The 14,769-nt window shown below is 40.2% G+C and overlaps 1 protein-coding gene across 1 annotated transcript in view; it reads right to left on the reverse strand.

The window, feature by feature from the left end:
* Positions 1-14,769, reverse strand: part of ARHGAP10 (Rho GTPase activating protein 10) — a 249,465-nt gene that overhangs the window by 84,104 nt on the left and 150,592 nt on the right. Inside the window, exon 14 of the mRNA XM_030564158.1 lies at positions 6,144-6,218. Within this exon, the coding sequence (XP_030420018.1) occupies positions 6,144-6,218 (75 nt within the window). The remainder of the gene's footprint in view (positions 1-6,143; positions 6,219-14,769) is intronic.

Raw genomic sequence — 14,769 nt, forward strand, 5'->3', positions numbered from 1 at the left:
ACTTTATAAAAACATGTTTCTTTGTAGATTTTTGCACTTAAATAACACTATTTATTCTGTGACTCATACATGAAGTACTGAGTGGAACTGAGTATCCTGCTGGCTGCACTACAACAGTGCAGTCAATAAGGCTTAAGACTGAGACTCCTAACACCTTCAAACTAGTGACTCTGTATCCGTGTTTATAACAAGTTGGAAGATTAACTTAATATCCATTTCAGTCAAAAATGATACCTTTGTTTACAAGATGTTAGCCTTTGCCATTCACATATAAACAAGACTATTGTTGAAAATCAGAACATGGCACTATATAGGTTACAGACAAATTCAATGAGTAAATCAATTACAGAATGAACATACTGTCTGTTTTACAGAATTACATGGTTTTTGTTTTAACTGAATTTAATTTATGATCATAAGCAAGGCTTGATTCCACAAACTTTTACTCTGGCAGGTGGGACTCCTTCAGAGTAAGGTATTACACAAACAGGCCCATAACTGAGGTCTTTCCACCTTCCTTCCATATACCTCTTCTTCTGGTTCTATGTCTTTTCCAAAAAGAGAGAGAAACGCTATATTCCTAGCATCTGACGTCTATTTTAATCGTTTTGCATTCTGGACCACATGCATTGGATTGTCCATGATAAATAAAAGTAGCTTGAAAACTCTTTGAGATCTTATTTTAAAAAGTTAATATGCTGAAAGTTAAATCAGAGATAATCAAAGATGAGGTTTTGTTTTATTTTTAATGACACTGAAGGGAGGATTTTATCAAGGATATTTAAACTCAAAGACAACGGGGTATAGATTAATCAGATGTTTTCGATTCTTTTGCACTGTATAACAAAAAGAAACCCTTCTCTAGTCTTCCTTGAGACCACATAAAAATAAGTATGCAAACAGGATCACATCATGATACTTTCAGTGAACTATTAGGAGAGGGGAAGGGCACCTGGCTATAACATTACATGTCCTCTATTTGATGTTTCTCGCTGTCTTGACATTAATATAATCTTTCCATTCCAAATCATCACATGAATCTTGGAAAGGAGCAAAAAAGTGTTTCTAATTTAAAAATTAAGTAAAATCAGATGCTGGAATCCCCATTAAACTCTTCCAGCTGCTACTGAACCACTGGAATCTGAGTCTATTTTAATTTGGAACCACTAATGGTAGGGAGGAAAATCTGACTGCCAAAACTGCACACCCTAGATAAACCAGAGAGCAGAAAAACAAAAACAGCCCATGGCAGCAAATGCATTCTAACGAGGTTCTTCAACTGATGACAGGTAATTGTTCCCGGGCTAAAGGCTAAAAAAAGGCTATTGCTTACTGAGTCTTTAATTCCAATACAGCTAAACAGCCATCAGAATCTGTTGTGTGTTGGTTGTTTATATTAATCTTGGTTTATGCTTCCTGACACTCCCTTCTTGTTATAACACTTTAAAATACAGACAGGTTTACATGCATTGACAGAGTACCTCAGGGCATTGTTAATATTGATTAAAGTAAGATATCATATAAATTAATATTTAGCAAGGTCATTATGACAGACTGATATGACATACAGGCCCTCAAACCTGAAGTCTTATCATCACTCCTGAAGAGACAGCCTGCTTAAAGAAAGAAAGAAAGAAAGAAAGAAAGAAAGAAAGAAAGAAAGAAAGAAAGACATACATACATACATACATACATACATACATACATACAGGTGGCACTGAATTGACAGCAGCGTACAATATAAAAGCGCTTTGTCATTCACATAATGTCTGGGGTAATGAAATGAATTCACTTTCTAGTTTCCTCCAGTTTGCTGTGCCAAAGAACACTGTGTTATCAGCACAGATGGAGCATGCATGGTTCTGGAGAAGAGCCTGGTGCAAACTGCAAACAAGCTTCTCTGAATACCAATGAATCCCTGAGAATCAGACCCTTGCTGTCAAGTGACAGGTTTGGAAGCTCCATAAAAATGAACTAATCTCTGTGGTCTTGTCCAACTGCATGTACTGTCAGTGCTCTGGACAGGAAATTTGGAAATGTTGCACATTGTGCAGTCATGGCTATAACTTTGGTGTAATATACTAAGCAGGTGAGGAAATTCAGCCAAATGCCAGCACTTTTCTGGAGGCAATGGGGTGGCAGGAAAAGTCTGACTACTGGGACTAAATGAGTATTAAGTTTTCCAGAAGAAAAAGAAAATAATATTCCGGTGGCATTAATGTGATGAGCCCAATTCAGAGTGGTTATATAGGGTGATGTATAAGCTACCCATTGCTAAATGCATGTGAGGAAGTCTAAATGAAGGCTTGTCTTCACATACAGCACTTCTCCTGTCAGCATAGTTAATCCTTGAGAGGTGGCTGCTATGTCGACGGCAGAAATCTCCCATCAACATAGCGCTGTCTACATGGGGATAAGGCCGCTATAATTATGTGTGGATTTTCCATACCCTGGAGTAATGTAGTTATACTGATACAGGTCTGTAGTGCAGACTATGAGCATGGACTGGTCAACACTGAAAAGTTACATCAGCATAGCTATGTCTCTCGGGGTGGCGGGTGAAAAATACACATCACAGACATATGTAGTTAAGCCGACCTAACTCCCAGTGAAGACATTGCTAGGTCACCTGAAGAATTCTTCTGTCAACCTAGTTACCACCTCTCAGGGGGATGGATTACCTACAGCAGCAGGAGAACCGCTCCCATCTATACCTGGGTGGACAAACTTTTTGACCTAAGGGCCACATCTGGGTATGGAAATTGTATGGCGGGCCACGAAATGCTCACGCAATTGGGGGTTGAGATGGAGGAGGGGGTGAGGGCTCTGGCTAGGGGTGAGGGCTCTTGAGATGGGCCAGAAATGAGTTCAGGGGCGGGAGAAGCTCAAGGCTGGGGGTTGGGGGGAGGGCTCCAGCTGCGTGTGCAGGCTCTGGGATGGGCGTGGGGATGAGGGGTTAGGGGTGCAGGAGGTTGCTCCGGGCTGGGACAGAGGGGTTCAGAGGGCAGGACGGGTATCAGGGTTGGGGCAGGAGGTTGAGGGGCAGGAGGGGGGCAGGGGTGTAGGCTCCAGGCGGCACTTATCCATAAGAAGTAGCATGTCCCCGCTCTGGCTCCTACGTGAAGGGGCGGCCAGGCAGCTCTGCACCCTACCCCATCTGCAGGCACCGCCCCTGCAGCTCCCATTGGCCACAGGATTCCCAGACAATGGGAGCTGCAGGGGCAGTGTTTGGAGCCCACTAGCTGCCCTTATATGTAGGAGCCAGAGCAGGGACATGCCGCTGTTTCTGGCAGCCTCACGGAGCGGGACAAGCCCCTGACCCCACTCCCTGGCTGGAGCAAAGGAGCAGGGCAAACCCTGGATCTTGCTCCCCAGCGGGAACTTGAGGTCCAGATTAAAACGTCTGGAGGGCTGGTCTACACTGAAGTGCAACAGCGGCACAGCTGTAGCATTTTAAGTGTTGATGTATGTTGATGAAAACTATACTAGCATAGCTATGTTACTATACCAACTTAACTCCATAGTGCAGACGCAGCAGACACCAATTGGTTTTTCTACAGCTATAGGAATTAGGGCTGTCAAAAAAATTAATCGCGATTAACTGCACTGTTAAACAATAATAAAATACTATTTATTTAAATATTTTGGATGTTTTCTATATTTTCAAATATATTGATTTCAATTACAAAACAGAATACAAAGTGTACGGCGCTCGCTTTATATTTATTATATATTAAATATTTGCACTGTAAAAAACAAAAGAAATAGTATTTTTCAATTCACCTAATACAAGTACTATAGTGCAATCTCTTTATCATAAAAGTTGAATTTACAAGTGTAGAATTATGTACAAAAAAATACTCCATTCAAAAATAAAACAATGTAAAACTTTTAGAACCTACAAGTCCATTCAGTCCTACAGCCAATTGCTCAAACAAGTTCGTTTATGTTTTCAGAAGATAATGCTGCCTGCTTCTTGTTTATAATGTAACCTGAAAGTGAGAACAGGCATTTGCATGGCACTGTTGTACCTGGTGTCGCACGACATTTATATGCCAGATGCACTAAAGATTTGTATGTCCCTTGATGCTTCAATCACCATACCAGAGGACATGCGTCCGTGCTGATGACTGGCTCTGCTCGATAATGATCCAAAGCAGTGTGGATTGACACATGTTCATTTTCATCCTCTGAGTCAGATGCCACCATCAGAAGATTAATTTTCCTTTTTGGTGGTTCGGATTCTCTAGTTTCTGCATCAGAGTGTTGCTCTTTTAAGACTTCTGAAAGCATGCTCCACACCTCATCCCTCTCAGATTTTGGAAGGCACTTCTGATTCTTAAATCTTGAGTCAAATGCTGTTGCTATCTTTAGAAATTTCACATTGGTATCTTCTTTGCATTTTGTCAAATTTGCAGTGAAAGTGTTCTTAACAAGAAAACGTGCTGGGTCATCATCTGAGACTGCTATAACGTGAAATATATGGCAGAATGCAGGTAAAACAGAGCAGGACACATACAATTGTCCCCCAAGTAATTCAGTAAAAAATTTAATTTACACAGTTGTTCTTTTAATGAGTGTCATCAGCGTGGAAGCATGTTCTTTGGAACGATGGCCAAAGCATGAAGAGGCATATGAATCTTTAGTGCATCTGGCACGTAAATATCTTGCAATGCCAGCTACAACAGTGCCATGAAAATGCCTGTTCTCATTTTCAGATAACATTGTAATTAAGAAGTGGACAGCATTATCTCCTGTAAACGTAAACAAACTTGATTCTCTTCACGATTGGCTGAATGAGGAGGAGGACTGCACTGACTGGGACTTGTACGCTCTAAAGTTTTACACTGTTTTGTTTTTGAGTGCAGTTCTGTAACAAAAGAAACCTACATTTGTTAAGTTGAACTTTCATGACAAAGAGATTGCATGACATTACTTGTATGAGGTGAATTGAAAAATACTATTTATTTTATCATTTTTACAGTGCAAATATTTGTAATAAAAAATAACATAAAGTGATCACTGTACACTTTGTGTTTTGTGTAGTAATTGAAATCGATATATTTGAAAATGTAGAAAAACATCCAAACATATTTAATAAATTTCAACTGGTATTCTATTGTTTAACAGAGCGATTAATCACAATTTTTTTGTGATAATTGCGATTTATTTATTTTCAGTTAATCATGTGAGTTAACTGTGATTAATTGACAGCCCTACTAGGAATACTACCTCCCTCAATGACAGTGGTTATGTGGAATGAAGTATTCTTCCATCAACATAGCTGCCTCTATACTAGGTCATCATAGCTACCTTGGTCAAGGGTTGTGCCCTCCCACCCACACATCCCTGACCAAAGTAGCTATGTCGGCCTAACTTTTAAATGTAGACCAAGCTTAAGGCCTTGTCCACACATGAGTTATACTACTTTAAGTATATCAGTATGTAAAGTGGTACCACCCCTCATAATGTGGATGCAGTTATATCAGTATCGATGTGCTCATACTGGTATAGCTTATCCCCCCTTCCCACATGGAAGAAAGCTATATTGGTATAACCACATCTATACTTGTATAATTGTGCCCATACCAGGCCCTGTATCTGGATAACTATATTATTTGAAAAAATATATAAATATTTAAAAAAAAAATCACATCTCTAATTGACATATTTACACTGATACAAATCCTGTGTGAAGACCAGGCCAAAGGGAATTTAAGTTCATGTAATTTACTCACCATGAGTCAAAAACAGTAGACGACAAAAAACAGGAAGGTGTAAAAAAGGAGACTTTCCCCTCCCATATACCCACTTTTCTACACTTCCAGACTGTGGGTGTAGATTAGATTAATTTAAACTCAGGCTCCTTTTAACCTACTTATACCACACCCATGATTTGCCCCAACAGGTCCTTTTGGCTGTTTTCTTTGTTTATACTAACAGCTAAAACTTGCTTGCCTTACTTAGCCAAGAGGCCACAGTGAGTGCAGGATAGAACTATTTGCATGAGTAAGGCAAGATAAAATTTGACCCAAAATAATGAATAAGTAAATGTAAACAGTACTTAAAAATCAACACTGAAATTAAATCAACCATGAATCAAAATTAAAACATGGTAAAAGTTGTTATAAATAGAGGCATACCGATTAGCAAACTCAGAAGTCTCTGGACCTTTGAACTCACCCCCACAACTCTGTATAATCCTTGGTCATTTATACCTATTGAGGAAGAAAACAGATCAGTCAGAGGATTCAAATAAACAGCAAATAAAACTTTAAAAACCTTCAAATGCTAAACAAGAAGTTTTCATCAAAGTCGCATTCACCACATTGTCACTTATGACTACGACAGGAATACACTGCAAATAAAGTATCAGAGGGTAGCCGGGTTAGTCTGGATCTGTAAAAAGTGACAAAGAGTCCTGTGGCACCTCATAGACTAACAGAAGTATTGGAACATGAGCTTTTGTGGGTGAATATCCACTTTGTCAGATGCATGTGGTGGAAATTTCCAGAGGCAAGTATAAATGTACAGGCAAGAATCAGTTTAGAGATAACAAGCTTAGTTCAATCAGGGAGGATGAGACCCTCTTCTAGCAGCTGAGGTGTGAACACCGAGGGAGGAGAAATTGCTTTTGTAGTTGGCTAGCCGTTCACAGTCTTTGTTTAATCCTGAGCTGATGGTGTCAAATTTGCAAATGAACTGAAGTTCAGCAGTTTCTCTTTGAAGTCTGGTCCTGAAGTTTTTTTGCTGCAGGATGGCTATCTTTAAATCTGCTATTGTGCGTCCAAGAGGCTGAAGTGTTCTCCTAAAGGTTTTTGTACATTGCCATTCCTAATATCTGACTTGTGTCCATTTATCCTTTTCCATAGGGACTGACCAGTTTGGCTGATGTACATAGCAGAGGGGCATTGCTGGCATATGATGGCATATATTACATTGGTGGACGTGCAAGTGAATGAACCGGTGATGTTGTGGCTGATCTGGTTAGATCCTGTGACGGTGTCACTGGTGTAAATATGTGGGCAAAGGTTTGTTGCATGGATTGGTTCCTGAGTTAGACTTACTATGGTGCAGTGTGCAGTTACTGGTGAGAATATGCTTAAGGTTGGTGGGTTGTCTGCGGGCGAGGACTGGGCTGCCACTCAAGGCCTGTGAAAGCGAGGGATCATTGTCCAGGATGGGTTGTAGATCACTGATGAGGCATTGGAGAGGTTTTAGCTGAGGACTGTATGTGATGGCCAGTGGAGTTCTGTTGGTTTCTTTTCTGGGCTTGTCTTGCAGCAGGAGGCTTCTGGGTATACGTCTGGCTCTGTTAATTTGTTTCCTTATTTCCTTGTGTAGGTATCGTAGTTTTGAGAATGCTTGGTGAAGATTTTGTAGGTGTTGGTCTCTGTCTGAGAGGTTTGAGCAAATGTGGTTATACCTCAGCACTTGGCTGTAGACGATGGATTGTGTGGTGTGTCCGGGATGGAAGCTAGGCATGAAGGTAGGCACAGCGGTCGGTGAGTTTTCGGTATAGGGTGGTGTTAACGTGACCGTCACTTATTTGTAACGTGGTGTCTAGGAAGTGGACCTCCAATGTAGATTGGTCCAGGCTGAGGTTGATGGTGGGGTGGAAGCTATTGAATTCATGGTGGAATTCTTCCAGAGTCTCCTTCCCATGTGTCCAGATAATGAAGATATCATCAATGTACCGTAGGTAGAGAAGAGGAGTGAGTGGACGAGAGCTGAGAAAGCGTTGTTCCAGGTCATTCGTAAAAATGTTGGCATATTGTAGGGCCATGCAGGTGCCCATAGTGGTATCACTGGTCTGGAGGTATATATTATCACCAAATTTGAAATAATTGTGTGTGAGGATAAAGTCACAGAGCTCAGCAACCAGTTGTGCTGTGGCATCATCAGGGATACTGTTCCTAACAACTTGTATTCCATTTGTGTGTGGGATGTTTGTGTAGAGAGCCTCCACATCCATGGTGGCTAGGATGGTGTTTTCTGGAAGATCACCAATGCATCGTAGTTTTCTCAGGAAATCAGTGGTGTCATAGAGATAGCTGGGAGCGCTGGTGGTGTAGTTTCTGAGCAGAGTGTCCACATATCTGGACAGTCTTTCAGTGAGAGTGCCAATTCCAGAGATGATGGGGCATCCAGGGTTACCAGGTTTGTGGATCTTAGGTAGTAGATAGAATAACCCCGGTCGTAGCTTTAAGAATATGTTGATTTGTTCCTGTGTTAGTGTAGGGAGTGTTCTGAGTAGATGGTGCAGTTTCTTAGTATATTCCTCAGTGAGATCGGAGAAAAGTCACCTGCAGAATTTGGTACTGGAGAGTTGTCTGGCAGCCTCCTTTTGGTAATCAGACCTGTTCATGATGATGACAGCACATCCTTTATCAGACTCCTTGATTATAATGTTAGGATTGTTTCTGAGGCTGTGGATGGCATTGAGTTCTGCATGACTTAGGTTATGAGGCAAGCAATGTTGTTTTTCCAGAATTTCTGCCTGTGAACGTCGGCGGAAGCATTCTATGTATAGGTCCAGACTGTCGTTTCAACCCTCCAGAGGGGTCCATGTGGAGTTCTTCTTCTTGTGCTGTTGGGGGGGTAGGGGGATATCTGTGTATCAGTGCCCTGTTCAGCGTTATCTTGAAAGTATTCTTTGAGTCAGAGATGGTGAAAGTAGGCTTCCAGATCACCACAGAACTGTAACCCATCCTGGACAACAATCCCTCATTTTCACAGGCCTTGGGAGGCAGGCCAGTCCTCACCCACAGACAACCCACCAACTTTAAGCATATTCTCAGCAGCAACCACACACCACACCATAGTAACTTTAACTCAGGGACCAATCCATGCAACAAACTTTGATGCCAACTCTGCCCACATATTTACACCAGTGACACTGTCACAGGATCTAACCAGATCAGCCACATCATCACCGGTTCATTCACTTGCATGTCCACCGATGTAATATAAGCCATCATATGCCAGCAATGCCCCTCTGCTATGTACATCAGCCAAACTGGTCAGTCCCTATGGAAAAGGATAAATGGACACAAGTCAGATATTAGGAATGGCAATGTACAAAAACCTGTAGGAGAACACTTCAACCTCCCTGGACGCACAATAGCAGATTTAAAGGCAGCCATCCTGCAGCAAAAAAACTTCAGGACAAGACTTCAAAGAGAAACTGCTGAACTTCAGTTCATTTGCAAATTTGACACCATCAGCTCAGGATTAAACAAAGACTGTGAACGGCTAGCCAACTACAAAAGCAATTTCTCCTCCCTCGGTGTTCACACCTCAGCTGCTAGAAGAGGGTCTCATCCTCCCTGATTGAACTAAGCTTGTTATCTCTAAACTGATTCTTGCCTGTACATTTATACTTGTCTCTGGAAATTTCCACCACATGCATCTGACAAAGTGGATATTCACCCACAAAAGCTCATGTTCCAATACTTCTGTTAGTCTATGAGGTGCCACAGGACTCTTTGTCGCTTCTTACTTGTCTACAATCCTCTTTTTTGCTGTCCATTAAAATAAATCCAAACTAAATAATATGTTGCTCTTCAGGAAAAAGGTGCATGAGCATTTTTTGCAATGCACTGACAGACCATTTAGGAGTTTGTGAATAGTTTTAAGGTTTGTTTTTCCCCCCTGTTTTACGAGCTCTTTCCTAAAAATTCAAACCAAACTTTTTTCACATCAGTAAACAATGCTCTTTCCTTAAGATAAAAGGTATCATTCCAACCCACTGTGCTTCCCACACTGGGTACAAACAGAGGAACCCAACTTCAGGACTGAGGCCAGAAGTTTCTCTCCTGTCCTTTTTGTGGGATGCAACCTCAACAGCCAGATGAGCATCCACAGCCTCCCACTATCTTAATTTACTCAGCTCTGGAACATGGACACTGGATATCTTCTCTTGTTCCCCACTCTCGTTTTCTGTATCGACATTGATTGTTGCTCATATTCCATCCAACCTCACTCCCCTTCCACTGTAACCATTTAGCTGCCCAGCGTCACTCAACATGTCATTATGCTGTTCACTTTCCTTTCACCCCCCTTCTCTTTCTTCCCCTTTGCTCCTTCTCCCTCTATTCAGTCCCTTTCGACTACAACATTCCCTTTCTCCCCTCACTGAAATCTCACATAACCTCCCTCCAAAAAACTAAGATTTTTTAGCATAAATAAATATGAAAAGAAGATTAAAAAAGTAAAAAAACCCAGATGTTGTATGCCCACCATCACACTGCTTGTATGTTGAATCCCTTTACCCCACCCGTTTTTACATGTCTGTACACAACATAGCACAATAGGGCTCAGAACCTGATTGTGACTTTGGGGTTATCATGCAATCCAATTTACAATAACAAGCTTGGTACTTCCTGGTTTCATAGGAACTAGAAGGGGAAATGCGGACATGCACCAAAGTATATATATACTGTGAGAACAATCTTTATTTTCTCTTTGTAACTACAGGGTAGGTTTTGCATGACTGGCTTTTATTTTTCATTATTACTATTATTATTATTATTATTTATTAAAGAATACAACATACAGAGACATCAGACCTGTGGAGAACTCCCAGATTCAACAACAGATGGTTCCAACACAGAGCAGAAGAAAAAACAAGCAGAACTAATCAAATAATGGAAAAAACTTATACTTGAATATTAGATAAATATCTTAAAAAATAGTAAGTATAATTTACAATAAATATTATTCTTAATGAATTACTCTAGCAGCTTCACAAATGAGACACCACCACCACCTAGTATACTCAGTGGTGAAAACATCCTGATGTTTGAAAAGTAAAGGGGTCTTCTAGATTTTCTTCTTCTTCTTCCTGGGCTTTCTTTCTTATGTCTAGATGGCCACAGATCTAATGATATTATAACATGAATTTACATATACAAAAAGTAACTTCCCATACCTCTCGGTTTTCCAGAGCCCCATGTTTAAGATTAAGATCACAACCACACATGTACTACATATCACTAAGAAAATTGCCAGCAGGAAACAATTACAATAATTTCTGACCCACCCAAGACTAGGAAGCACTGGAAATCTTGGGGGACTGGAGAAGATGCAAAGTAAAGAGCAGTTCCTGCTTGAATTTTCCTTGGGATTCCCTGGGAACTCCAGCCCAAAGATGTATAGATGTTTCACAAGAATATCCAACTTTCTAATGCTCTGCCAAATGGCACTAGGCCTTTTTGCAGGAGGATCCAACTTTAGTTTCTAGTGCTGCAGAACAAATCTTCTGCACTGTATGCAAGAAACAAGGAAAAGTTGAAGCAACATTCTTACAATCAAATCTATCTTACTGTTTTTGCTCATCTCAGAAGTTCAAACTGTCAGGTTGCATATTGATTTACTGCACTGCTAACGTTAAAACTAGTGAGAACAAAATTGTGCTGACTCAAAAAATGTTGGTACCTTAGGCTTAAAAATAATTTAGGACAAGCCACAGCAACCCTTGTTTGGTTTTAAAAACAGATGTACTGCTGTGAAGTGTCTGAAATGACAGTAATATTGAAACTAGAATGCCACTTTAGCAATAGTAATGACTCTGCACTGGTAATTACTATCAGATAATTGATCAAGTTCAAATTCATCAACCTGAAAGAAGCAGAGCTAATTGCTAATGCATAATGAGAGGTGCAGAGGGGAATTAATGCTTCTCAGCCCTGTTTTTACTTTAATGAAATTTTAAATAAAACACAAACACAGTTTGAAATCATGTGATTTCAAATCTGAAAGTTTGAATGCTGCAGAGTACCTGAGACTGATAACTGTGGAAAAAGTTTTCCTAATCACTGAGGCCATGGCTATACTGGCGCTTTACAGCGCTGCAACTTTCGCGCTCAGGGGTGTGAAAAAACAGCCCCCTGAGCGCTGCAAGATACAGCGCTGTAAAGCCTCAGTGTAATCAGTGCCGCAGCGCTGGGAGTGCGGCTCCCAGCGCTGCAAGCTACACCCGTAAGGGATGTGGTTTACGTGCAGCACTGGGAGAGCTCTCTCCCAGTGCTGGCGCTCTGACCACACTCACACTTCAAAGCGCTGCCAAATGTCAAGTGTAGCCATACCCTGAGCGATTGACAAGGTGATTCGTTTTAGAGCGTTAGCTTATTGCCAACTAGAATACAAATTCTGATTGGTTCAGCCAGCAGTAGTGGCCTTTGAACCAAGCACTATTAACAGCTTTGAGAGCTGCATATTCTAATTCCTTTTTTATATTTACATGAATTATGGGTAACTGCTTCTCAGAATACCAGGGCTTGACTTAGATACACATGGCTTGCTAGGCATGCCAATAAACAAATTTACTACAAGTAAAACAAGTCCCCCTGTCTAAAATGTATGCCATAGCAGGGAGGGTGTGCCTACCAACAACGTACAACTTAGATGAAGGTTTTTTTGTACATATTGCTAATGTGGGCTAATAATACAGCTGCAGAAATAACACAGTTTACTTATGTATTCTGTTCAATTATGTACTACAGATGTGCTTACACACACATACTGACAAATCAAGGTAATACCAGGTTGTTCCTATGGGAAGGTTCCCTATTTTCTCACCAGTGAAATAAAAATTCTTACTGAGGAAAAATTGAGATGATAGCTCACTGCTGCCATCTGTCCCTACATCTTAGAATAGGTGTTGCCGCAGTACCAATTACTAACACAATGGAAATTTGTTATTAACCCTTAGCACTGGCATTTTACAGAATGCCACCTAATAAGCGCTCAAAGGAAGTACAGTCTCTCTCTCTCTCTCTCACACACACACACACACACACACACACACACACACAGAGTTTTTCCTATCGGAAGAACAGCGCTCTGATGCTTCTATAATCTTTTCTCTCTCATTTTTATTATCCACTAAGGTGCTGAACTTTAAATAATGGAATAAAAAACATCCAGTCTTACTCTCAGATACAGTATATGGTTGAAAAACCCATCAGAGTTGTGCTCATGCTCAGAGAAAAATGGGCCCACAGAGTTTTTAAAATACAATGCTGATTTAATAGCTCAAGTTTTCTAATCTAGTAAATTAGGAAATATCCTTATACATCAGCTCACAAGAATTCTAGTCTACTAGCTAATATTACTTTTAATTGAAGTAGTTTTTTTAATTCAAAGTGAATTATTTCTTCTCAGCTTGACAAAATGAATAACACAACCAAGAAAATCATTCAGCCATTGACAATTTAATGCTCAATATTTTCATTTTCTTTTTTTTCTTTGCATACCAGCTTTCTGCTATGACATGACAAGACTATTCTCAGTTTCCACCCACACTAGACTGTCCTCTCTTTCCTCCCACACCAACCTCACACCCATTATGATTAAAAGAGATAAAACATGGCATACAGACACAGACTCTGAGGAGCATCTGTCTTCTATTTTCTTTTATTAAACATTACTTCCTTTAGCAACTTACTGTAAAATATTCACAGTAAAAGTTGTTATAAGGTTGAATTTAGTACATCTTCACTTACCGAGGTATAAAAACTGGAGGTTTGAAGGGTAATAGTTTTCCTCATATTATTATTATAAAGGTAAATCAAGGAGACTTGCCTAAATTCTTTCACCACTTATGCTCATACAGCTCAACAGACATCATTAGAGATGTATGGGTGTGACAGTGAAGAAACTGATCTATCTCTATGAGAGCAACAGCACTTGTCATACACAAGGCAAGATTTTGTTTTATTTTGTTTTCAAATACATCTTAAGTATGTTCAGAGTTAGAGTGACCAGATGTCCCGTTTTTAAAGAGACAGTCCCGTTTTTTTTTTACTTTTTCTTATATAGGCACCTATTACCTCTCCCCCACCCCTAGTCCCGTTTTTTCACAGTTGCTATCAGGTAACTCTATTCAGAGTCAATGAACAAATAAACAATAACCATGGCTTTGTATACTATTTCCAAGTCATGTTCCCTTAGGTCGCAACTGAGTGGATTGTGGAATGCTACATAGAAGTCATATTGCCTACACCCACACCTGAATTCCCCACCCTACAAATAAAAGGGAATATTTATTTTTGAAAACTTTTATAAAATCAAAATAATAAAGAAAACTTTTGTTTTCACGAGTAACTATCATTGTGCATGTTATCTACTATATATATATATATATATAGCATATAGTAACTACATAAAAAGAAAATTAGAATAAGGTTGCAAAGTCAAGCACTCCAAAGTTAGGAAAATGCCAGAATTCATTCAGCCCCCTTGTGTGTATGCATAACAATGTAACTTCAATTACATGATCACAGTATTTTTTCTAGAGGACTATGCCTCATTTCAGTGCACTAGGGATGAATGAGGGTTGTGTAGTAAAGAAGACAGATGGCTGCAGGACTCCTGCTTCATGTGCAGCATTTGCTAACTTTTGAGTGCTTGACTTTGCAACCTTACTGTTACTTTAACATAGTTTTGAGTGTGCAGTTTCCTAGTTTAAAAACAAAATGCACCACATAGCATCATGTTGACAATCATATGGCTCATCAGCAGATCCACCACACAGATCCCTGCCCCTTGAGCTAACTGTTCACATGATAGCAGGAATAGCAGCACTAAAGGAGGATGGGGCAATTTGTCAGTGGGTTACACAGATATTTGATGACAGCAGAGGAATGGTGAGCCTTGGGAATCTTGGGTTCCATTCTGGTTCTGCAAGGGAGTGAACTCTACTGGGCACAGACACGTCTGTTCATTTACCCAAGCTTGACCCCTTTCACAATTCCCCATGCAACC

Source organism: Gopherus evgoodei, chromosome 5 (assembly GCF_007399415.2).
Source record: "Gopherus evgoodei ecotype Sinaloan lineage chromosome 5, rGopEvg1_v1.p, whole genome shotgun sequence".
In the NCBI taxonomy this organism is placed as follows: Eukaryota; Metazoa; Chordata; order Testudines; family Testudinidae; genus Gopherus; species Gopherus evgoodei.